The sequence below is a fragment of the Canis lupus genome, chromosome 5 (genome assembly GCF_048164855.1).
Source record: "Canis lupus baileyi chromosome 5, mCanLup2.hap1, whole genome shotgun sequence".
Taxonomy (NCBI): domain Eukaryota; kingdom Metazoa; phylum Chordata; class Mammalia; order Carnivora; family Canidae; genus Canis; species Canis lupus.
The window spans coordinates 16501026-16527107 of NC_132842.1; the positions used below are offsets into that span (position 1 = coordinate 16501026).

Below are 26082 nucleotides of genomic sequence, written 5' to 3' on the forward strand. Positions count from 1 at the left end.
TATGCCACCAAACCTGCTTTTTGGACAAGCACACTTAGGCCTCGGCTACCCCGTGGGAGGCCCTGTGCCATTCTGAGAACTCGGCGAAGATTGAAGGTACATAGAACAGCACAGGGCACACAGCAGAACACCTGCCCAGGAACCTACGGAGACACAGAAAACGCTGTTCCACGAACATTTTCTATTCGCTGTCCTATTAAACTGCTACCCCAAACCCCCACCGCGGGTGGCCTTATTTAAGGTCAGCGTTTCCCACCTGGTGGAGAGAGGCAGGCCGCGTCCTCGCGGAAGGAGCCCGAAAGGAGGGGACGAGCGGGGAGCGGCGGTGGCCGGCGTCAGCGGAACCCCGCGCGGCGGGGAGTCACCGGGGCGGGCGCGCAGGTCTGGGCGGGCCCCGGGCGCGCTCGCACCGCGGCCGCGGGCGGGGGCGGGGGCGGGGGCGGGCTCGGGCCTCCCCTCCGCGGGGCGGCGACGCTCCGCGCGGCGGGGCGTTGGGTGTTTACCGCGCGCCCTAGCAACTGGCGGGCGCGCGGCTGGCGGCGCGGGGCGCGGGGCGCGGGGCGCTGGGCGCAGTGCGGACGCGGAGCGGGGCGCTGCAGGTGAGTGCGGCCGTCGGGCGCAGGGCGGCCGCCGGGGACTCGCCGCCGCCCCTCCGCGCCGGGCCCCGCCGCTCCCGCCCGCCCCGCGCAGGGGTCCTTGCAGCCTAACGCGGCGGGGTTCGAGCAATGGGGGCCTCTCTCGCCCGCTCCCCTCGTCTCCTCGGGCCGCGGCCCGCCCTGTCCCGGCCCTCTCCCTCCCCTCCCCTCCCCGCCGACCCCCTGCCCGGGCGCCTCCTGCTCCTCGGCTCCCGAGCCGAGCCCCTCTCCGCGACCCGTTCTGTCCGCGGCTCAGGCGACTCCCGGCGCCTCCCCGTCCTCCTACCCTCCGCCCCTGCAGCTCGCCCTCCTTCCACCTACCGTCCTCCTCCCTGCGCCTTCCTGCCGGCGCCCCCTGCCCCCTCACCCCTACAGACTGAGCTCCGGCTCTAACTAACGCCTGTCGCCGTCTGCTCGGTGTTTTCACGCAGGCTTTAAGTGTACGTGGATTCAGGGCCCTGCACATGCCAGTTCTGAAATTCTGATTTTTCTGTAGCTTCATCATTCCCAGAATGGCACGTGTATGCGCCGACTCCCAATCCGTGTTACCAGCCACATTTCTAGATCTCAGCGTGGATGCTCACCTTCCCTTAGCTCTGTTTCTGCTCGAGCGTTACAGAAATTATTCACGGACGGGTTTCATTTTTTTTAATGCTACGGGAAGCTTGCAGCTAATCCTTAAAAAAGAAAAACAAGCTGTGTTACAGTGATTTGATTCGGACAGAAAATGAGTAGAATAATAGACAAAATGAATATAAATGATTTTCCATTTATGAGAACACGTGCACAGAAACTTTTCTCCATTTAATCATTAAACTTTTTAACAGTCGCACCTTAATTCAAAGATACTTACTACATATTCATGTGTATTCGTTGTAACTGTGGTTCTTAGGCCAAAAGGACTCCTGGATTGGCAGTGGGTAGAAACTGGGGAACAGCCTGTTTTGATTAAAAAAAAAAAAAATTTAGTTTTGTATTTTTACCTGAGTTACACAGACCTTTTTTTTTTTTTTAACACCCCTGGGACTAGTGGAATAAATACGGTTCTCCTGCTAAATGAGGCTATTAGAAATGTCCTAGACTTAACATGAAAAGCTTTAGATTACACTGTTTTCTTTTTGTAATTTATTCACTTACGCCTACAAAGTACTTCTTTCTCTTTCTCTGTCCGTCTGTCTCTCTTTTTTTTTAAAAAAGATGTTATTCATGAGAGACACAGAGAGAGGCAGGCTCCTCACAGGGAGCTGGATGCAGGATTCGATTCCAGACCCAGGATCATGCCCTGAGCCAAAGGCAGACGCTCAACAGCTGAGCCACCCAGGCTGTCCCTCTTTCTTTCTCTCTCTGCTCTCACTCTCATTTTTAAAGGCTTTTTCTACCTATCTTGTTCAAGATTTTGATACACTTTTCCCCCCTAATAATATTTTTTGCCTTCTGGGTTGTCCCAGACCCTCCTGAAATTTTCTTAGACCTCAAATCAAGCCTGTTCATTGTTGCAGCTCCTGCCTTTCCAGATTTAGAAAAACAATTTGAAGAGATACAAACGTGTTATTTTTGTATAGAAATTTATCATGATGAAGACCTTTTTGCATTTCTTAGCTCTTTTTAAAGTGTCTTTCAGGAAGTTGCTGTATGGGGTGTTGACTGCTGCTACAGTCTTATATAATCTATGTATGTCCACATTTTCCTTTTAAAAAGTATAAGAAGGAAATGATACACATGTTGTAGTTTTATAAGACCACTGAAACAAGTGGTATGCTTAAGATTAAAAATAAATTGTGCACATAAGACTTTCTATATGTGATAAAGCTGTTTGCACTTATTCTTAGCTTGCACTTACTCTCTTAATACTGGCAAACTCAACAGTGTTACTGATGTAAGCATCAGTACAGGCTTACATGTTTGGAATCAAGCAATAGAAACAAACTACTAGAATACTAAAATAAATGCACACAAAAAAATCTGTACCCTAATTATATATATTTTATAATTGTATGTATTTGTATATATAAATATATACACAGATATAAAAATATATATACCTATTTATGTACACATATATCAGCCATTCTTAGCCCTGAGAACTATCATTTTTTATAACAAATATTTTGTAATGCCTTCTTTGCTACTCCAAAATCAAAATTCTAGGTAGTAATTCTACATGTGTGCATAGTTTAAATGTAGGATAGGATATCTTTAAATGTAGATAGGATATCTAGATCAGTGGCTCTCAGTGAGGCAGTACTCATAACTCAGAAGTATTATTAACCATATTTCATTATCAAAATGATATTGGCTACTTCCTGGGACCCCAGGATCATACCCTGAGCCCAAAGGCAGACACTCAACCACTGAGCCACCCAGGTGCCCTGATGTCTGACATTCTTGGTCCTCATCACTAAATCCCAATGATGTCCCCTAACTGTAAAATAAAGGAAAATTAAAAGGTAAATAATTGCAATACAGTAATAGTATGTAAATGCTCAGGTACCACTACACTAGAATATGTAGTGAAGTAGTCAGGTGCTCCAGCCTTACATAGAATTATATACTGTGAATGCAGTAGCTCCAAATGCAGGCTGATGTAAACACATCATTGAAACTTAAATTGTGTGACCAGCATGGCCATCAATGGTGTGATTTTCCAAAATACTGAGCTCTTGGTAGACTTCCATATAAGACAGAATATATACAACCTTCCTTCGACTTACATGATAGTTGCAATCCTGGAAAATTCAGTGTATGTCAAAACTGTGGAAAAATTACTTTGTGATTGTAAAGTGGAGTTAGATTCTTAGCGCAGGTATTACTTATCTGAAGTTTTTCGCCCACCAGATGCCTAAAGAGTGTAGTATAATTCTGTCTGGGGACTGTTGTGCACATTGCAGGACATCAGACATTATTTTTTAAGAGTTTATTTATTTATTTATGAGAGACAGAGAGAGGCAGAGACATAGGCAGAGAGAGAAGCAGGCTCCCTGTGGGGAGCCTGATGCGGGACTCAATCCCAGGACCCGCTCCTGGGACCCCAGGATCACACCCTGAGCCAAAGGCAGACTCAACCACTGAGCCACCCGGGTGCCCTGATGTCTGACATTCTTGGTCCTCATTACTAAATCCCAATGATGTCCCCTTCCTATCATTTTGATAATGAAATATCCTTAATAATACTTCTGAGTTATGAGTATTGCCTCATTGAGAGCCACTGATCTAGATATCCTGTTACTAGATTTAGTGCAGTACAAAACCCAAAATCCCCAAGTCATTTCCGAAGGGTCCTGGTACTTCGGAGCTTTAGTAATAATGGGGGAAAGCTAATTCTATTCTATATTTAACTTTATCACCATTCTAATATTCTGGAAGGAAGCCTTTCATGATCCTATTAGTGAAAAATCAAACAAATATAGACTATCAGGGAAAAAAAAGCCTTAAATGTTCACAGTGAGAACTTGCTTGCTAACTCGGCTTTTACTCAATGTTGCAGATAATGTTCTCTTTTTAAAGAAAGTCAGAATAACAGAGTTCAGTTTGACAGCATGGTTCTAAATTATGCACTGCCCAGCCCAGAAGAGCCTTTGGCTCCAGCAAACCTGTTGGACCAAAATGCCATCTTCCCCCAGCTCTTCCTTCCACTGTTGGGAGTTTTCTGTTTCTGTTTTCTGCCCAGTTATTTGAGCTTTTCTTTCTGGGGCCCAGGGAAATGAGAAAGTTATTTGCTTAGGGCAAATAGATACTAGAAAATCCAAGTGCCTGTCAGTTTTACTTAGAGCTAGCCCAGTAAAAATGAATATTTCTGTTGCATTAAGGAGCAATTTGATGATTAAAAAAAATTGACCACTAAGATTAAGAAGCAGAATATGTGTTGGATGGCTTAAAGGCTTGAAAGTGAGAACGGTTCCAGGAAAAAGGTGATTGCCATCCTGTGTTTCTAACTCTTTCCACTCTGATGCAGGGTGTGTGGTGAGCTCAGATCTGAGCATTGACTGAGCATGGGGGTGGCTCTGACAAGGTCTGCACAGTGGACTGCTGCTGGATATGGGACCAGAACCCTGGAAATTACTCCACTGAATGAAGTGATATTGAAAGAAATTGCGATGTTTGTGGAGAGTTTTATCTACAAACATCCTCAAGAAGCAAAATATGTTTTTGTAGAACCACTTGAATGGAAAACAAACTTGGACCCCTCAGCATTTGAATCAGGATATATTGTCAGGTAAGCTGGTAAAGAGCTTCTAGAGTTTAATGTCTTTATTGTACATATTTTGATAAATGAGTTGTAGGTTTTGGGCAAGTAATTTAACATCTGTGAATCTCAGAAATATTCTGACCCAGGAATTGCAATCAGGAGGCACTCTGCTGAAATCTGGGAACATTCTGTTTAGCACAACAAAATTATGTATGTATGTATGTATGTATGTATGTATGTATGTATTTATGAGAGAGAGAGAGAGAGAAGATGAGCAGGGGCAGGGGCAGAGGGAGAAGCAGACTCCTGGCTGGGTAGGGAGCCAGCCAGACACTGAGCTCTATCCCAGGACCCTGAGATCATGACTTGAGCCAAAGGCAGACCCTTAACCGACTGAGCCACCCAGGCGCCCCTAATTATTTCTTTTTCTTTCTTTCTTTCTTTCTTTCTTTCTTTCTTTCTTTCTTTCTTTCTATCTATCTATCTATCTATCTATCTATCTATCTATCTAGATTTTATTTATTCATGAGAGACACAGAGAGAGAGGCAGAGATACAGGCAGAGGGAGAAGCAGGCTCCCTACAGAGAGCCTGTTGTGAGACTCAATCCCAGGACCCTGGGATCATGACCTGAGCTGAAGGCAGATGCTCAACCACTGAGCCACCCAGGTGCCCTGGCACTCCTAATTTTTAAATTTTGATTTGAATTTCTTTTGATAGGGGATGCATTCTTGAGTTCACCACACTCCAACAATTGTTGTTGCTTTATGTTTGGGCTTTCCACTCATCTATACAACCCTACAGGTGTCAGTAGGCATTGGTTTTGTGACCTCTGCTATAGGCAAAATCCCTTCTGGTATTAAAATCTATTAATTCCTGGGGAGTGGTAAATTTCCCTCAATATATGGGAGAGGCTAATTAGCAATTAGCATTGTCCTGAAATGAGAACCTTCCAAATCTGAGATTTAAGAAAAACCTACCTCTACCTCAAACAGGGAGCTGTCAACTTAGCTCTAGAGAGCTTAGATAAAAAATATATATGTATTTATATAAATGTAATCATAATTATATAGGAGTAATTGACATTTGCATATGTAAATCTTTTTTGTTGTTTTGGTCAGCTTCAGTTTATTTTCCACTTTCAGGCATCGGGATCCTCTTTTCTGCCACCGTGTTCCTCCTTAATTTTGCATATGAACTTTTAAATTTTTTTTTTTTAATTTTTTATTTATTTATGATAGGCACACAGTGAGAGAGAGAGAGAGAGGCAGAGACACAGGCAGAGGGAGAAGCAGGCTCCATGCACCGGAAGCCCGACGTGGGACTCGATCCCGGGCCTCCAGGATCGCGCCCTGGGCCAAAGGCAGGCGCCAAACCGCTGCGCCACCCAGGGATCCCGCATATGAACTTTTAAAGTGTGACATTATCAAAGACAGGTCACTAATCAGTCAAATCTTCTTATAGATGCCTTTTCCACTTTTTCCCTTTGGGATTATTTGTGAGAATAAACTCTGAATTTCATTTTTAGTACTGAAAAACCTTTTTTGAACTGTATTTCAGGAGTGTTTGGTTCTGTTGTCATGCTCTACCTTCTCTCTGAATTTCCTGAAGCCTTTTTCTAAAATTGTATTTTATTTCTAACTCTGCCTATGGTCACTTCCTCCCAAAGTGCTTGTCATTATTCATTGCTCCCACTTAAGTTCAGTGTAGTGTCACATGTTGTTTTTTCTAACCTTTGAAAGATGAACTCATCTGCAAAACCATATAGTTCAAAAACATATGAACTACTTAGTACAGAGATGGATTTAAAGCAGATGTCATAAGAGTATCAAGAGCCTCATTGTATCTTACCTCTATTTATTTTGTGTTCCAAGGACAAACATGACCACATCTGCAACCTACTTAGGTGGGCTGTTACACATACCTCAATCATATCACTGTTTCTCTTTCTTTATCCTTATCCAATTGCTTTTTGCTCTATTTCCATTCTTATACCTCTGTATACAGTCTTTTTTTTTTTTTTCATACAGTCTTTATGCATAGAGGTCCCTCTTAAGCAGGAAGTCTCAACATTTTGGCACATATATGTTTTGAACCAACTACCTCTTGATTGTCTTCCTTCTGTCAAATTTACTGGACACCTTTTCCTTGGGCCAGTTTTTCTATCCATTATTCTTATTTCTGACTTTTATTGGTGATATCTTTGATGTCGGAAGGGAAAAGAGGGTCTGAAAGTAGCATTTGTTGTAGTTGAAGGAAACCATGCCATTGTGGCTGGATGAAAACCAGGTGGGTACTGATAGTCCTGAAGAAGGCAAAGGATACAGCTGAGATTTTGGTAGTTATGGAAAATTCTAAATGTTTACACATCCAAGTCTTGACCACTCCCCTTGCTCTACCCCCACCCCCCCAAACCAAAGAACTGTCAGCAACCCATAGCCACTTGGTATGCTGTGTCCACCAACATAACAAAAGTGATATAGACCAGAGATGCCCTCAATGGCTGGAAGAACATACCATTAAAAGAGTCCCGGCTACCTCATTCTTTGCCCTTTTGTACACATGCACTGTTCTTGCTTAGGCTGCTGGCCCTTGGGACACCTTTTATTCATTTATTTAAAGGGTGGAGGGTCAACTGCTGTCCTTTCAGATAGGATTCAGCTCTGTAAGTCCACATAAATATGGATACCTAAGTCATCATAAAGGCTTTGAGTTTGGAGCCTCTGGATGCATTTCTACCAAACCACAATATTATTGGATGTTTTAGGATATTTCTTCTTCCTCTTGGGACTATATGTTCTCTCAGCCTTTTGTTCCAAAACAAGTCAGTTTTATTTACATGGAAAGTCTGTTGAAGTAAGTAAGCTACCCTCTTTTGTTGATCTCTTTTATATTCGCACTTGAGGCCTCATTTCTCATTTGATGTTGCACATCTCCAAATGTACTCTTTGCGGCAGTCCTTAAAAAATTGATCAGCCTTCTTCTGAATTAGGCTAACAGACATCTGACATTGAAACTGATCTGCTCATCATGCACTGAAAAAAGGTTTTACATGTCGTCACCCATCTTCTTTTGTGCAGATCATTGTTGAGTAGATAGGCATGGCACTGTCCACATGTTAGATGACTTACTCTTTTCTTTTAGAATCATTTCCAATGTACAACCCTTCATTCTATAATAACACTGGTCATCGTCTTTCCGTGTTCATTGTTTTGGGGAAAATAACTCCACTTTCATTCTAATGGAAATCATAGGTCTCCTTGTATTACCATTTTCAATTGCTTTTGTTCTTATCAGACAGAATGAGATAACTAATCTTTCTAAAACACTCCAGAATGAAACCCAAGTCCACTGTAAGCTAAGGACAAATGACACCCTTCAATGATTAACACCATATGGTGGTGGTATACAGAGCTCAGTTGCTTTGACTCATTAGAATGTAGCTCAGGAAATATAAAGACTGGATAAGTGTTCAGAATCACTTAGTGACAATGTTATTATCAGTTCTTTTCTTTTTTGGTAAAATTACGATTTTGACTCATGTCAGCTTTAATACTGTGATATTTTAGCTTCTAATGTCTCTCTGCTGTCTCAATGATATGTCTGAGTTGGGACAAAATTCTCTCCTGGTAGGAGTGCTGTGTAGATGAGGAGTTGAGCCCCGAGCAGTGACCCTCTTCCCCCTGTCCTGCCCACCGCCCTCACAATTCATACCTTTCTGATTCCTAGTTTTCTTTTTTCTTTTGTAAATCTCTACAGGCATCTTTTTTATTGTTGACTTCCCAATACTCCTTGGTAATGGGCATTGTTTGATCCTTTTACCTTCTTGTTCTAGTTCTCTTATCAATGTCATGAAGGATCAGTTACATGATCTCTGATCTTAAAATTGTATTGTTTTATGAGATGATAATTATTATGTTTTGGTAAAACTTCTTTTCTAAAAGATTTTATTTATTTGAGAGAGAGAGAGAGAGAGCAAGCAGATGGGGGGGTGGAACAAAGGGAGAGGGACAAGCAGACGCCTCACTGACTGTGGAGCTCAACCAGGGCTTGATCTCATGACCCTGAGATCACGACCTGATCAGAAACCAAGAGTCAGACACTTAACCAACAGAGCCACATGGGTGCCCCATATTTTGGTGAAATGTCCAAGTTATGCTATTAAAATCGATGGCCATAACGTTTGTTACTTGAGCTCTTTGTTTTTTGTTCCTGAGAATTACTAACTAGTTTTGCAACTGTAGCTTTATATCTCTTGTTATTTTTTAGGCTCATTTATTGAGTAATTACTATGTTCTGGACACTAAACTAGACACTGGGGATGAAATAAATGTGACATTTTTCTGCTCTCTCACCTTATAGCATAAAGCTATAGTATTTTCAGCTGCCCTCCACAATTACAGTTTGAAAGTCTTTTGATCAGGTCAGTGGATTTCATTTGCAGCACATTTATCTTGACCTCACAAGATGGGCATAGTATTTTTTCTTTCCAAAATCTCTTTCTTCCAGTATTAGAAACTGCAAACCCCGAAACAAACCTGCTCTTCCACATCCTCCCTGGAGCTGGCATTTAGTTCCTACTGCTTTGCTGAGTTACAGGCTTCAACTGGTGGGAGCAATGAAATATGTGTCCTGTGCCCTTGACTTCTCCCATATCTTACCAGGAGTTTCACCTTCTCAAGTTCAGTGGCTTGATATTGTTGGCATTCAGTCAGCTTATAACTTAGTCTTGTCATCATCCACTTAGCACATGTGACCAACCCGGCACAGACCTTTAAGAAATCTCAAACCTGAAGACATTATTCCAAAAGCTTTATTTTAGAGAAAACACACATTTTGTATACAACACACATCACTGGTCAGCCTAGAAATCTTCTATTCATTTATTCCTCTTCTATTTATTGAGTACCTTCTGTGTACAATTACTATGTAAGTTACTTCCTATGTGAGTTACTATGAAAGTTACTGCTGGAAGAACAGTGGGAAAGCCTGTAAAAGTCCCTGTGTTAGCCTCCTATTGCTGCTGTAACAAATTTTCACATACTTAGTGACTTAAAATAATGCAGATTTAATTTCTTAGGGTTCTGGAGGTGAAAAGACTAAAATAAGTGTGTAGGGTTAAAATCAAGGCGTTGGCAGGGCTGTGTTCCTTCTGGGGGCTGAAGGAAGATCCATTCTTGTCTTCTCCAGCTTCTGGAGGCCACCTACATTCCATAGCTTCTGGCTCTGTGTTACTCTGAACCCTGTTTCCATGTCACGTTGGCTTTTCTGACTTGACCCTCCTGCACATTTCAGAATAGTCTTCCCATCTCAAGATCCTTAACTTAATCCATCTGCATGGTCTCTCTTGCCATGTAAGATAAGGCATTTGTGGGCCTCGGGTGTTAGGATGTGGACATCCGTGGCAAGCCACTAGTCTGCCTCCATGATCTCTATCTTCTTCCTTTTCTAGTGAAATCGTGCTGGTAGTACATCTGAGTCTGAGTCTGTCAGGTTTACTTTTTCTGATGAACTGGCAATACACCACATCTGTTTATCTGCCTTACAATTTAAAATATGTTAGATCAGGTCTTAAGAGGAGAGCATTTTTCCAGGGATATCCATATCTAATAAAAACCTAGGTAGCTTAGTTAATGTTGTACGTGGTAGAAATCTATAGAAATATCACTGCCGTAAAAACATCTTAATATTTCTTAAATGCTGACCTAAAAAAATAATTAAAATGGGCAGAAAGACAAATCTAGGAGACCCAGAAATTTCTGATCAGGAAAAGTCCATTTAGAAAAACTGCTTATTATCCTAAAGTAAACCAAATTAGAGGGTTTGGAGTGGGAAAACAATCCACAGAGGGAACCTAGTTTGTCTCTCTCTCTTTCTCTTTTTTATAGCTTTTTGTTCATAAACACAGAGTAGCCAAGAAGATTTCTAACCACTAATTACTGTGGTGTAAACTTTATAAATAAAATAACTTTAGAAATCCCCAAAACATGAATGGTCCTGTAGAACCAGTGATTTTTTTAAAGTTGTCCAACACATTGTTAGAAAAACAAAACCAAAAACTGTGATTGAGTTCATGTAAGTATTCAAGACATGGCTTAAAATGTTCTTCCTGGGTATATCATGTTGCTAACTATGGTTGCTAATAAGCCTGGGAACTTAGGGATCTGAGTGTGGACAAATGAGGAAAAGACATGAGCTTTTAACAAGAAGTACTTATATTTTGTGTTTTATAATGAGCCAGAGGGATGATTTGTCAAAATGTCTTATGTTTAACTTCACTAGCATCCAGGTAACCTTAAGATTTTATTTATTTATTTATTTATTTTTATTTCCTAGTGAAACAACAGTCAAGTCAGAAGAAGTTGATAAAGATGGGCAGCCGTTGCTGTTTCTCTCTGTGCCACACATTAAGATCAGGAGCTTGGGGCAGCTGTCACGTTTGCTGCTTATTGCCAAAGACAGAAAGCTGAAGGAAGCACAGGCTTGTATCAAAGGTGATATTTATGCTCCAGTCTATGACTTGAACTTTTAGAAACATAATCATGGGGGAGGGGGAGTTGCAGTCTCTTGAAAAAAGTTCCGTGACCTAAAAGGCAAAAAGTCCTATGTTCGACTTTGTAAAAATGTCATTCATTTTTCTTGGCTGAATGTCATGCTCATATCAAGTTTCTACTTTAAACTGAAAGGCCTAATACTTTACCACTAGCAAGCTTCTAGATTTCTAATTTTAGCATGTGGTTTAAAGAGAGGCTTCCTCACTTCTGGAAAGACCAGAGGCCTGTATCCTCTAAGGTCTACACAGGAGAGAAGACAGATTAGTGGGGCCTGCACCAAACTCCACCCTCTACCCTCAGGCCTGCTGTGACGGATGATGCTCGGTTTCCTCTAAAATGTATGCAGCAAAGATAGCCCAGAGTAATCTCACTTTCCATTGGTCTCAGTAATGTTCCTTTGTAGGTTGCATAGCTTTGTGGAGGTAGTTACATTCACTCAATGGGAAACGTTTTCCTCTTCATTAAGGATGTAGATTTTCATTATTGTCTAAGCATCTAACATGCGTAAAAGAATGTGACCAATTGCCTGGAGCAATTGTTTTCTGAATTTTTCTTATGAGTAGAAATACCTAACAGTACATAATGGTGTCATATACATGTTTTGCCTGTTTGGAATCATGTGACTAGAAGGACTCAAGCATGAGGTGCCTGGTCTTGCCTCTAATCATTCTTTGCTGTGTCTACTGCTATGACGTGGGAAGATGAACCTTTAAAAAAAATATTCTTTAGGATGTAAATCTTATGAGATGCCTGGGTGGCTCAGCGGTTAAGCGTCTGCCTTCAGCCCAGGGTGTGATCTTGGAGACCCGGGATCAGAGTCCCACATCGGGCTCCTTGCCTGCAGCCTCCTTCTCCCTCTGCCTCTGCCTGTGTCTCTGCCTCTCTCCCTATGACTCTAATGAATGAGTAAATAAATAAAATATTTTTTTAAAAAAAGATGTGAACCTTAGGACAGCAGCCTTTTCTTATCTCTTGCCTACTCTTCATTATTAGGCTATCTATCTATCTATACCTCATAGCTACCCTGCTGAGGAGGAATGAAATCTTAAGAGTAAAGTTGAATTCAAGGAGGTTGGTAATAGCATTAATTTCAACTTAGTGCATGAACTTAATACATAGACTGGCTGCTATATATCTAGTTTGGCTAAATGTGTATCCTTTGCTGCATTTTGTCCTTTCTGTAAGAGCTCTAGGTACAACTCTTAGTTTTGGGTCCAGATTCCATGGTGCAGGGCAATTTGGGGGGCAGGTTTGTGTCTTTCCCCAGAATTCATATAATACCTTTTTCCATGAGTCTTAATGAGATGACTGCTGTAAGGATGATTGAGATGCTCAAAAAGTAGATGATTCCTAGATCTCTTTTCCCTGCCCCTCCCCTTGTGTGTTTTTTTCTAAGAAGCCCTAAGCCTTTTCTGCTATTTCCTGGTGCCAGAGTCCATCTCCCACTGCAGAGTTAATGCCATCACTGTGCTTCTCTCATTTCAATCAGGTGGAGCTTTCTGAACTAGTCCCATGGGCCTCCTTGTTCAAATACATATATATTTCATCTTATTTAAATTCCTCCTTTCCAAATATGGCTTTGCCCTCTTCTTCCTCACTTGCAACTACATGGTTCTTTGGCTTTCACCAAATTCTGTTTTAACCATCTCTAGAGTCTACTTTCACACCTATGTCAGCCTTGATCATGAATTAGTATTGGAGTTTTTCACTGTAACTTTGGTATGTGTGTGAGTACTGGCCAGATTTGTTTTTCCAACTTGAACATAAAAAGGCATTGAAAATATAAGCATTGGGATCCCTGGGTGGCGCAACGGTTTAGCGCCTGCCTTTGGCCCAGGGCGCGATCCTGGAGACCCGGGATCGAATCCCACGTCGGGCTCCCGGTGCGTGGAGCCTGCTTCTCCCTCTGCCTATGTCTCTGCCTCTCTCTCTCTCACTGTGTGTCTATCATAAATAAATAAATAAATAAATAAATAAATAAATAAATAAATAAATAAATAAATAAATATTAAAAAAAAAGAATATTTCTTAAAAAAAAAAAAAAGAAAATATAAGCATTTTGAGGGATCCCTGGGTGGCGCAGCGGTTTGGCGCCTGCCTTTGGCCCAGGGCGCGATCCTGGAGACACAGGATCGAATCCCACGTCGGGCTCCCGGTGCATGGAGCCTGCTTCTCCCTCTGCCTGTGTCTCTGCCTCTCTCTCTCTCTCTCTCTCTCTCTTTCACTGCGTGCCTATCATAAATAAATAAAAAAAAATTAAAAAAAAAGAAAGAAAATATAAGCACTTTGAACAGGTGGAAAAGACTGGTGGTAGATCTTTAGACTGAGAAAACCATGCTGTTTTGGAAAGAAAGCATTGGTGAACACTAAGCCTCAGTGGTTACATACACACACACACACACGTACACACACACAGTTCTAGTGATGATTCTTCTAAGGAGACCAGTATTTCTCTATCTTCAAATCAATTCTGGATACACTAATTGAATGACCATGCTGGACAATGCCCTACAGTCAATTAAAAAAAAAGAAAAAAAAAGAATATCTTGTTCTTTGTCTTATTAGAGATATGATATAGATAGATGATACTGCAGTACAAGGTAGAGAATCTCAAGGAGTACAAGAAAGTTCCTAAATGCAGTAGAATCTGAGAAGTTGAGATTAATTCAAATTGGGTCCATGAGAGAAAGCTTAATGAAGGAAGCACATTTGGGTGGGCTTCAGAGGACTTGTTAGTCATTATTTTTCTTACAACAGAAGACAAGAGAATCATTTTTATTTATTTACTTGTTTGATCAGCTAACAGAGATCCTGTAACAAAAATCCTGGGTTTGGATTATAACACGGTGAAAGAAGACACATCCACAGTAAATATTCTTGATAAAATTACCAAAGATGAAGATCCTGAGAGTGAGATAAAGATGAAGGTTGGCATGCTGCTTAAGCAACTGGATCTGCACCTACTGAATCATTCTCTAAAACATATTTCATTGTGAGTCTTTTAGAAAAAAGAAACCTCTAAAAGTTAGTTACAAAAAATGCTTTCAGAATTTTTTTAAACATACACAAATTATAGGAGTTGTTATTGATTTAACAGTAGATTTAGGGTATTGCATGGATATTTCTAATTCTAAAATGTAAAGATTTACTGTTAGCTTTGCTAGAGCTTTCTATGGGGTTTCACCTGATTCTGAGGACATGAAGTGGCCTTGTTATTTTCACTCTCCTCAGACAATTAAATAGATGGTTAAATAGTAATGCAAATATCATGTAGACTTTGTAAGGTTTAAAACTTGTTCATTTTTGTAGTTTTTTTTCTAGTATTATGCTATTACCACTAAGAAATGAAATGAATTTTTAAACGAGTTTATTTAATGTTGCATTAAATATGAATCACTGGTTTCTTGATGTCTTGACCGTGTTGTAAGGCTATAACACAGCTAAAACTAACTGCAACATTTTTGTTGTTGTATAATTTGACTACAATTTTAATTATAAAAAGTGATATTCCTCCTCCCACCAGCCCTCCCCCCTTGCTAAAATGGTATATTTTCATCTGTTTTCTGGAGATTCTCTTTTAGAGTGTTAAAATGCATTTCTTATCATTCATTTCAGACAAATCTGTTTAAACCCAACAACTGTTAAGAACGATATAGAACTGCTGAAACATTTCTCAGGAAAAGGAGAACAAACTGTCTTGGAATCTATTGACTATACTTCAGGTTTCTATTATTCTCAGATTTGCTTTGTGTTATGTAAAATAATTATTATTTCCAAATGCTTCAATAGCTACATTAGGATTGAGTATTTGAAAAAAACTGTAATCATATTTATTTCTTTTTAAAGATAACATATTTTATTTTTCAGAGCTCCTTTTAATTGATCGATAATTGGTTTCAGATTATGAATTTTCAAATGGATGTCGAGCCCCACCTTGGAGACAAATTCATGGAGAAATTTGTTACGTGCTGGTAAAACCCCATGATGTTGAAACTCTGTGTGTTACTTGTAGTACAGAAGGAGTATTTTTAAATGGTGTAAGTAATTTTTTAAGAACCATGTTGACTTTGGTGCTTGGCTCCATCTCTGTAAATGCAGGCATGTCTCCAGGACTGAATGCTGATGGCCACAGAAAATGCGATTCTGTTCTGTTGGGTTGAAGCAGATCCCTTTGCTATGTGTTTGCTGAGCAAATCCAAAACCATTTCAGAATGAGCCTCGGTGTTCCCCATTGCAGGTCATTAAATCAGTCTTCTAAGAAATGACCGTCAAAGGAACCCACGCCACTTTATAAAATGAAAACCTCTGTAACGATCAGTTCACTGATTGATTAATTAATTAATTAATTAATTAATTATACAAGTATTCGGGCAAATAAGAGGCGGCTGAGGTAACACAGAAGCAGTAACTATAGCTTTTGCCCTAAGCGTTGAGAGGACAAAGGGAAGGAATTAAAATGTGGGAGCTTGGAGGAAGCACCCCCAAGAAGCTGGGACCCATGTGTCTGGGGAGGGAGCACCACCAGGCTGTGCTGGTTCCTTAGGGTCTCAGAAGATGTCCTTGCAGAGCTGGGACTTAGACCTCTGAGGAGGGGACCCTGCTTACATTGGTTATGGTCCCTTGGGAGTTCAGAGGGGGGACTCCCACAGAGCTGGGATCCATATCTCTGAGGAATGGTCGCTTCCAGGCTATGCTGGAGCACAGGGGGGTCTCATGAAACTGGCACCCAGATGTCAGAGGAGTACAATGCCCAGGAGCTGGTACCTCAGGAGCTCAGAGGAGAGGATCTTTGCAGAACCAGCAGAGCTGAGACCCAGACCTTGGAAGAGGGAGACCTGGTTGGTTTGTAATGGGATTCTAAGGAGTTGTAATGAGCCAGGTTCTGGGAACATAGGGAAAAACCCCTGGGAACTGGAACCAACCGTTGCTACTGGAAGCAGCTGCCACTGCCAGGGTTCACTGCTGGGGACAGGGGACGAGGAGCTGGGAGCAGTCCCTTTCTCCCTCCTCCAGCTTTACAGTCTTCCTTTTACTTGCTGCTAACTGAAGCTGACTGAAGCTGACAAGGGAGAAACACAGCATTCCAGATTCCCACCCCTGAGCACTAAGCAGGGTGGTGGCCTTCTGAATCTTCCACATGAACACATTTTATTTTTTGTCTCATACCTGTTCACTGAACTTACTAGGTGGTCAGCTTTCCCCTTGGCAACCATGCCCTTGGTGTCCTCAATGTAATGTGGGGCCTCACAGGCAATATCTGCAGGGAGAACCTAAATCCTTAGTGGGGATTCCTCATCACAGGGGACTGTTGGGAGAATTGCTACCTCTTGGTTTGGATTGGCTTCAAAATGTGAGTGCCACTTTCTTGATGACCAGCAAGCATCTCATCTGACTTGCCTTATGGTGCATTTCTTCTCAGCATGATCTTCTCAGATTATATCTGCACAGAGGGGGGAGATGAGCTAAATATGATTTAGCCTTTGGTTTGTTTTGATACTCTAAGAAAGTGAAATTTCCAATCAGAAAATAAGAGACTTTGACCTTCTAGAGTGGGGCAAGGACACTTTGTTTCTATCAAGAGCTACTAATCTACATATACCTTTATTTGATATGGAAATATCTAAGTGTTCCTCTCAATTTCAAGAATGAAAGATAAGGAACATGATTCAATAATTACGACAAAATGCATGGCACGCCTGAGTTATATGGGTGTATATGATGTTTTGTGTATGTGTGTGGTTACGTATATATAAAAAGCACACTATGGGTTTTTATATATACATTTGGTTAAGGCAGAGCCAAATCTTTTCTATTAGGATAGGTGAGGAAAGGAAAGAGACAAAAAGAAAGAGGTATGGAGACAAAGGTTGGAGTGTCAGGTGCTTACATGGAGGTTGTAACTCTAGAAAATAATCCCATAGCAACCTCTTTACACACAGAACAAGAACAGAGTGTGACAAATGGAAACAAGCTTTTCTATGGTGGCATTCTAATCTTGGGACCTTTTATGACTTCATCAGATTCTCTTGAAGTCATAATGTTTTTTTTTGTGTGTGTGTTTTGTTTTTTTGCATTAGAGGAGTGCAGAGGGAAGGAAGCTCTCCATTCTTTGCTAACTAGCAAAATGCCCTACATGCATATAGGAGGTACTCAGTAAAAGCATAATGGATGGATGATGGATGGGTGGATGAGTGGATGGACGGACAAATGGATAACTTTAAGAAGGAAGAATTCTGCCCATATTTTTGATGTATAAAAACTGCCACATGGATCCTTGAGAGAAGAAAACAATATGTGGCCTTGGGTTGTGATGTATTGATCAGGTTCAAATGCTACTACATTAATAATTGCACCAAACTTTTTCTTCCAAAGGGCAAAACAGAAGATGAGGGGGAAATTAATTATGAGAGAAAAAGTGAAATTTATAAAGACCTTGTCACATTTTTAAAAGAAAAATCGGCAAAATTTTCAGAAAATATGTCTAAACAGGTAAGTTTACAGAATCTTGAAATATCATAGCATAGTGTTACTTGACATGTTACCTTCTGTTGAGAATAATTCTATTTTTGGACCCTGTTTATAATTTTTAGAGAGTTTTTCACAATATATTACATAAGAAATATTATAAGTGGAGTACTTCAAGGAAGTTTCTGAACCTCTTTAGGTAATAGGTGTAAAATATGTCAGATTGCTTTCTAAAAAAGCACTTTTCATCTTTCCTTTTGAATTTATAATGCTAAGAACAAAGCAGTCATCCCTGTTAATGAAGCCTAGATGTTTTGATTATTTTTATCTTTTCTGGGCATCCCATGATTACTAACTAGTTGGATTGTCTCAGTAAGTGTGTCAACTGCATATGCATAAGAACTGTACTTCCTCTGTGTCTTGCATGGTTTTTGAAATAGTTTTTGAGATGGACAAAGGAATCAGTTAATACAGTTATTAAATCTTGATTGAAGCTGATGTAGGTAAGAAGCAATATGCAAGAAATACTAAAGTGATACACTTAAGCCCCAGGCTGATTCTCAAGATGATGTCAATTCCACAAATCCTACATCAGACAGTTTATCAGATCTGTTATTTTCCTTCTGACACTGCCACTTCCAGAGCACTCTATTTTCTTACTATTCTGCTGCTGCTCTTGTCCTGAAACGTCTCTCTGTCATCATCCTGTGAGTTTTTTTCCCCTGGTGTTTGATCACCTATTTCCTGGACTCTAGTTTTCCTTTGTTGTTGTTATAAAATACCTGTACAAAACATAAAATTTGTCATTTTAACTACTTCGAGTGTATCACTGAGTGGCATTAATTATGTGCAGCCATTACTACTGTCCATTTCCAAATCTTTTTCATCATCTCAAACTAAAACTGTTCCCATTAAGCAGTAACCTCCTCATGCCTACTTCCCCAGCTCCTAGGAACCTCTAATCTACTTTTTGGTTTCTCGATTTCTAATCAAATATAAATTTGCCTTTCCTAGGTATTTCAGAGAAGTGGAATCGTAAATTTGTACTTTGGTGCTTGGCTTATTACATTTAGCATAATATGTTCAAGGTCCATCCATGTTGTAGCGTGTGTCGGAACTTCATTCCTTTTTGTGGCTGAATAATATTCCATTCGTGTATATAACCACATTTTGTTTATCAGTAAATCTATTGTTGGACACTTGGGTTGTTTCCACTTTTTGATTATGGTGAAAAATGCTATAAATATTGGCTTACAAGTAACTGAGTCCCTGTTTTAATTTTGGAGGTTACCTAGGAGTGGAATTTCTGTGTCATATGCTAATTCTGTATTTAACTTTTAGAGGAAGTACCAAACTGTACCTAGATTGAACCATTTTATGCTCCTGTAGAAGGATTCCAGCTTCTCCACATTACCACCAATACTTGTTATTTTCTGTGTGTGATTGTGTGTTTTTTTATTATAGATATCCTAGTAAGTATGAAGTATGGTATTCCATTATAGTTTGGATTTCCATTTCCCTAATAGTAATGTTTAGCATATTTCCATATTATTGGGAATTTGTATATTTATTTTAAGAAATGTCTATTCAAGTCCTTTGCCCATTAAAAAATGGGTAGTCTTTTGTTGTTGAGTTGTAGGAATTCTTTATATATTGTGACTATTAATCCCTTATCAGATAGAATATTTGCAGATATTTTCTCCCATTCTGTGGGTTGTCTTCACTCATCTTGATAGTGTTCTTTAATGCACAAACATTTTTAATTTTGATAAAGTCCAACAAATACATTTTTTCTTGCCTATATTTTTGGTATCATAAGAAACCATTGCCAAAGCCAAGGTAATGAAGATTTGTCCTGTTTTCATCTAATAATGTCATGGTGTTATCTCTGTAAGTCTTTGATTCATTTTGAGTTAAGTTTTGTATAGGGTGTAAGTAAAGTAATGTGCAATTTAATTCTTTTTGCACGTGGATATCCGGTTTTCCGGGCACCATTTGTTGAAGAGATTGTTCTTTCCCCATTGAAAGTTCTTGGTATCCTTGTTGAAAATCAATTTGCCATAGATGTAGAGGTTTATTTTTGGACTCTTTATTCTATTATTTTTTGTCTGCCCTTATACAAGTCCCATACTATTTTGATTACTCTATCTTTGTGGTAGTTTTGAAATTGAGAAGTATGACTCCTCAAACTTTGTTCTTGTTTTTTAAAGACTGCTTTAGCTATTTAGGTTCCCTTGACTTTTAGGTTTGGTTTTACCATTTTTGCAAAAAAACAGCATTAGGCTTTTGATTGGGATTACATTGAATTTATAGATTGCTTTGTATAACATTGTTGTCTTAACAATATTATTTCTTCCAATCCATGAACATGGGGTGTCTTTCCATTTGTTTTTGTTTCCTTTAACTTTTTTTATCAGCAGTGTTTTATAGTTTTCAGTGTCTTCTTTTGCCTCCTTGGTTAAATTTATTTCTAAGCATTATATTCTTTTGGATGCTATTGAATGGAATTGTTTCCTTAATTTCCTTTTTGATTGTTCACTGCTAATGAGGAGAAATGGAACTGTTTTTTTTTTTTTTTTTAGTGTTGAAATCAGATCTGGCTTTTGAATGTGAAATTCAAAATCACATCCTGCAACTTTACTGAATTCATTTATTAACTCAGTTTTTTTTTAATCTTTAGGTCTTTCTACATAAAAGATCATGTCATCTGCAAATAGTTTTACTTCTTTTCAATTTGCGTGTTTTTAAATTTCTTTTTCTTTTCTTTTTTTAAGATTTTATTTATTTAACAGAGAGAGAGAAAGAGCGAGCGAGCAGAAGCAGGGGGAGTAGCAGGCAGAGGGAGAGGGAGAGGCAGGCTTCCTAGCCTGCCCGGTGCCGCTTAGATTTCTTTTTCTTGTCTAATTACTATGGCTAGACCTTTTAGGATTTTGCACTGAATAGAGGCAGTGAACACTATCTCCATATTTATTCCTGATATTGGGGGAAAGCTTTCAGGCTTTCACCACTGAATGTGATATTTGCTGTAGGCTTTTCATATATGGTCTTTATTATGTTGAAGTTCCCTTCCATTTAGTTTTCCTTTTGTTGGTATATCCCATCATTTTGGTGGAGCTTCCTGAGTAAAAGAGGCATATAACAGGGAAAAAATTGAGGGTTAGCATATGAAAATATCTTTATTTTTCTCTCTGTTATTGTTTCTATAATGATAGTTCAAAAACAATTTTTACTTAGAATTTTAGAGGCATTTTTTTCCTACGTGGCCTGTTTTGACTTTTCCCATCTAACAAAGCCTTTAGGATCTCTTATTCCAGATGTTCTGTAATTTTAATGATGATATGGTTGGTGCTGGTTTTGTTTGTTTTTCATTAATGATGACATATGTCCTTCAAAACTAGAAAAATACTTTTTTTGGTATCACATCTTTAATCATTCCTTCTTCTCTGTTCTCTTTGAAACTTACTAGTTCGGTGTTGGGCTTCTGAGATTGATCCTCTGATTTTCTTTTCTGTCACCCACCTGCAAATATTCTTTTATTTTCAAAACATTGTACATATCTTTAAAATTTAAGGTCTCATATTTTTAACATTTTATTTCCAGGTGTATATCTCCACAGATCATATGCTTTCATTTCTCTTGGGGTAAAATCTAGGAATAAACAGCAAGATCATATGGTTGCATGCTTAACTTTTTAAGCAATGGGTAAACTGCTTTCCAAAGCGGTGGTAATATTTTACATACACACTGGCAATGTATGAGACTTCCAGTTCTTCTGTATATTCGTCAATAACTGGTATGGTCAGTCCTCTAATTTTAGACATTCTAATAGGTGTGTGTACTAATATCTCACTGGGTTTTAATTTGCATTTCTTGAATGCATTTTTTCATATGTTTATTTGCCATTTATATATCATATATGTCTATTAGATCTTTCACCCAGTTTTTTTTTATTGGGTTGTTTGATTTCTTTACTGAGTTGTAAGAGCTCTTTTATATATATTTTTGGCTTACGTAATCTATTAGATATATGGCTTGTAAATATGATCTTCTGGTTGTGGCTTGTCATTTCTTTCTCCAATCAGTATATCTTCCAAAGAGCAAATGTCCTCAATTTTAATGAAGTCCAACTTGTTAATTTTTTCTTTATAGTGTTGTATCTCATAAAGCTTTGCCAAACCCAGTATCAGAAAGATTTTCTCCAGTGTTTTTTTCCTAAAAGTTTTCAAATGTTAGGTTTTACATTAAGGCCTTTAAATTTAATTTTTGTACATAATATGAGGTGTGGATCAAAGTTCTTTTTTTTCTTTTGCATATAAATATCTAGTTTTTCCAGCACCATTTGTTGAAAAAGCCATCCTTTCTCCATTGAATTACTTTTATACCTTTGTCTAAAATCAGTTGTCCGTTTGTATGGGTGTGATCTGTTTGTCTATTTTTATACCAGTAGCACACTCTTTGGATTATTGTAGCTTTATAATAAGTCTGGAAGTCAGGTAGTATATGTCCTTCAATGTTTTCTTTTTCAAACTTGTTTGTCTATTTTACATCTTTTGCATATCCATTAGAATGTTAAGGTCAGCTTGTCAATTTCTTCATAAAAAGCCTGAAAGATGGGATGCCTGGGTGGCTCAGCTGTTGAACGCCTGCATTTGTCCCAGGGCATGATCCTGGAGTCCCGGGATCGAGTCCCACATCAGGCTCTCTGCATGGAGCCTGCTTTTACCTCTCCCAATGTCTCTGCCTCTCTCTCTGTGTCTCTCATGAATAAATAATAAATAAAATCTTTTAAAAAATGCCTGAAAGAATTATGGTTGAGATTATGATGAATCTATAGATCAATTTAGAAAGAGCTAATGTCTTAACAATACTGAGGTTTCCAATCCATGAACAGAGTATGTCTCGCCATTTATTTAGGCCTTCAGTTTCTCAGCAATATTTTGTAATTTTCAATGCACAGGTCTTGCATATATCTCGTGAAACCTACTTATAAATATTTCATATTTTAAGAGTGTTAAAAAAGAAAACCACAGGCCTAAAGTGGCATTACTTAGGCCAAGTCAACACTCAAGAATTATATTATTATATATTATATTATATTATTATTATTTATACCTAAATAACTGCAATTTCAACCACCCAGGAATGTAACTTATAACAAGTCAATTGGAATTTCCTGGTCAATACTAGGATATTTACTGATTTACCCCTTCTGCTTCTCTTAAGAGGGCAACCTTGTCTAAACAATACATTCCTTGCTAATAAATTCCTTTTTTCAAATGGTCTCTCTGCCTTTAAAATTATTTCTTTTGTTTAGCTCAGTGGAACATTTGTCTGCTAGCTACATGGGATGCTGCTGGCTTCATGAATCAATTAATAAAGCTAGTTAGATCTTCAAAGTTGAATCTAACTTCAAAGTTGAATTTTTATTTAAAAAGGCTACGGTTAATGGTAGTTTTAAAATTTTAATTTGTGATTATCTGTTGCTACTATATAAAAATTCACTTGATTTTTATATATCATTTTTATATTCTGAAACATTTACTAGTTTTAGTGTCTGGTTCATAGATCTCAGAGGGTTTCCTATGTATGTGATTATATTGACTGTATATAATGATCATTTTGCCTCTTCCTTTTCAGTCTCAGTGCCTTTTTTTGTCTTTTCTTAATGCATTATCTGGAACCTCCAGCACAGAATTATATAGAAGTAGTCTCTTGCTCCTGGTGGTAAAGGAAAAACTTTCAGTTTCTCATTATTAAGTATGTGTTAGCTGTATATGACATTTATAAGATTGAAGAAGTTCCCCTTTATTTCAGATTGTTGAAAACTTTTATTAGGTATAGATATTGGATAAAAACAGAAAGGGAGACTAACCATAAGACATTCAACTATAGAGAACAAACTGAGGATTACTGGAGGGGAGGTGGGTGTGGGGGATGGGAGAATGGGATGTTGGGCATTAAGGGAGGGCATTTGATGTAGTGAACACTGGGTATTATATGCAACTGATGAATCACTAAATTCTACCCCAAAATCAATAATACACTGTATGTTTACTAATTTAAATTTAAATAAAACCAAAACAAAAAGGAATGGATGTTGGATTTTACCAAATAATTACCTATTAAGAAAATTACATGTTTTTTTTTCTTTCTTAGTTTGTTTTTTTTTTTAATTTATTTTTTATTGGTGTTCAATTTACTAACATACAGAATAACCCCCAGTGCCCGTCACCCATTCACTCCCACCCCCGCCCTCCTCCCCTTCCACCACCCCTAGTTCGTTTCCCAGAGTTAGCAGTCTTTACGTTCTGTCTCCCTTTCTGATATTTCCCACACATTTCTTCCCCCTTCCCTTATATTCCCTTTCACTATTATTTATATTCCCCAAATGAATGAGAACATATAATGTTTGTCCTTCTCCGACTGGCTTACTTCACTCAGCATAATACCCTCCAGTTCCATCCACGTTGAAGCAAATGGTGGGTATTTGTCATTTCTAATAGCTGAGTAATATTCCATTGTATACATAAACCACATCTTCTTTATCCATTCATCTTTCGATGGACACCGAGGCTCCTTCCACAGTTTGGCTATCGTGGCCATTGCTGCTATAAACATCGGGGTGCAGGTGTCCCGGCGTTTCATTGCATCTGTATCTTTGGGGTAAATCCCCAACAGTGCAATTGCTGGGTCGTAGGGCAGGTATATTTTTAACTGTTTGAGGAACCTCCACACAGTTTTCCAGAGTGGCTGCACCAGTTCACATTCCCACCAACAGTGTAAGAGGGTTCCCTTTTCTCCGCATCCTCTCCAACATTTGTTGTTTCCTGCCTTGTTAATTTTCCCCATTCTCACTGGTGTGAGGTGGTATCTCATTGTGGTTTTGATTTGTATTTCCCTGATGGCAAGTGATGCAGAGCATTTTCTCATGTGCGTGTTGGCCATGTCTATGTCTTCTTCTGTGAGATTTCTGTTCATGTCTTTTGCCCATTTCATGATTGGATTGTTTGTTTCTTTGGTGTTGAGTTTGAGAAGTTCTTTATAGATCTTGGAAACTAGCCCTTTATCTGATATGTCATTTGCAAATATCTTCTCCCATTCTGTAGGTTGTCTTTGAGTTTTGTTGACTGTATCCTTTGCTGTGCAAAAGCTTCTTATCTTGATGAAGTCCCAATAGTTCATTTTTGCTTTTGTTTCTTTTGCCTTCGTGGATGTATCTTGCAAGAAGTTACTATGGCCGAGTTCAAAAAGGGTGTTGCCTGTGTTCTTCTCTAGGATTTTGATGGAATCTTGTCTCACATTTAGATCTTTCATCCATTTTGAGTTTATCTTTGTGTATGGTGCAAGAGAGTGGTCTAGTTTCATTCTTCTGCATGTGGATGTCCAATTTTCCCAGCACCATTTATTGAAGAGACTGTCTTTCTTCCAATGGATAGTCTTTCCTCCTTTATCGAATATTAGTTGCCCATAAAGTTCAGGGTCCACTTCTGGATTCTCTATTCTGTTCCACTGATCTATGTGTCTGTTTTTGTGCCAGTACCACACTGTCTTGATGACCACAGCTTTGTAGTACAACCTGAAATCTGGCATTGTGATGCCCCCAGATATGGTTTTCTTTTTTAAAATTCCCCTGGCTATTCGGGGTCTTTTCTGATTCCACACAAATCTTAAAATAATTTGTTCTAACTCTCTGAAGAAAGTCCATGGTATTTTGATAGGGATTGCATTAAACGTGTATATTACCCTGGGTAACATTGACATTTTCACAATATTAATTCTGCCAATCCATGAGCATGGAATATTTTTCCATCTCTTTGTGTCTTCCTCAATTTCTTTCAGAAGTGTTCTATAGTTTTCAGGGTATAGATCCTTTACATCTTTGGTTAGGTTTATTCCTAGGTATCTTATGCTTTTGGGTGCAATTGTAAATGGGATTGACTCCTTAATTTCTCTTTCTTCAGTCTCATTGTTAGTGTATAGAAATGCCACTGACTTCTGGGCATTGATTTTGTATCCTGCCACGCTACCGAATTGCTGTATGAGTTCTAGCAATCTTGGGGTGGAGACTTTTGGGTTTTCTATGTAGAGTATCATGTCATCGGCGAAGAGGGAGAGTTTGACTTCTTCTTTGCCAATTTGAATGCCTTTAATGTCTTTTTGTTGTCTGATTGCTGAGGCTAGGACTTCCAGTACTATGTTGAACAGCAGTGGTGAGAGTGGACATCCCTGTCTTGTTCCTGATC

At 39.1% G+C, this 26082-nt stretch overlaps 1 protein-coding gene and 3 long non-coding RNA genes across 13 annotated transcripts in view; 1 reads left to right on the forward strand and 3 right to left on the reverse strand.

The window, feature by feature from the left end:
- The window catches only part of LOC140633267 (uncharacterized), a 96480-nt gene extending 96091 nt beyond the window's left edge, over window positions 1-389 (reverse strand). Inside the window, exons 1-2 of one of the 2 annotated variants that reach the window (XR_012030904.1) lie at window positions 257-389; window positions 14-143 (exon numbers count right to left, since the gene is read on the reverse strand). This is a non-coding gene — a long non-coding RNA (uncharacterized lncRNA). The remainder of the gene's footprint in view (window positions 1-13; window positions 144-256) is intronic. The other variant, XR_012030903.1, reaches the window with a different exon arrangement.
- A 124-nt stretch (window positions 390-513) lies between these two features.
- The window catches only part of ODAD2 (outer dynein arm docking complex subunit 2), a 234698-nt gene continuing 209129 nt past the window's right edge, over window positions 514-26082 (forward strand). For 5 of the 8 annotated variants that reach the window (XM_072825581.1, XM_072825578.1, XM_072825579.1 and 2 more), the window contains exons 1-7: window positions 514-599; window positions 4588-4848; window positions 11157-11314; window positions 14174-14366; window positions 14990-15096; window positions 15275-15411; window positions 17747-17863. In XM_072825581.1, coding sequence (XP_072681682.1) covers window positions 4625-4848; window positions 11157-11314; window positions 14174-14366; window positions 14990-15096; window positions 15275-15411; window positions 17747-17863 — 936 coding nt within the window. In that variant the 5' untranslated portion in view covers window positions 514-599; window positions 4588-4624. Of the gene's footprint in view, window positions 600-4587; window positions 4849-11156; window positions 11315-14173; window positions 14367-14989; window positions 15097-15274; window positions 15412-17380; window positions 17521-17746; window positions 17864-26082 lie in introns of those variants that run through there. The other 3 variants (XM_072825582.1, XM_072825586.1, XM_072825584.1) reach the window with 3 other exon arrangements.
- LOC140633274 (uncharacterized) lies at window positions 1011-24409 on the reverse strand. Its single transcript, XR_012030911.1, has 3 exons — window positions 24272-24409; window positions 1489-1574; window positions 1011-1312 (listed from the first exon to the last, which is right to left on the reverse strand). It is a non-coding gene; the product is annotated as an uncharacterized lncRNA (long non-coding RNA).
- On the reverse strand, window positions 15294-17352 carry LOC140633272 (uncharacterized). 2 transcript variants are annotated; one of them, XR_012030908.1, is made up of 3 exons: window positions 17262-17352; window positions 16699-16814; window positions 15294-15660 (listed from the first exon to the last, which is right to left on the reverse strand). It is a non-coding gene; the product is annotated as an uncharacterized lncRNA (long non-coding RNA). The 2 variants fall into 2 exon arrangements; XR_012030909.1 differs by having other exon boundaries at window positions 15294-15559; window positions 16139-16814.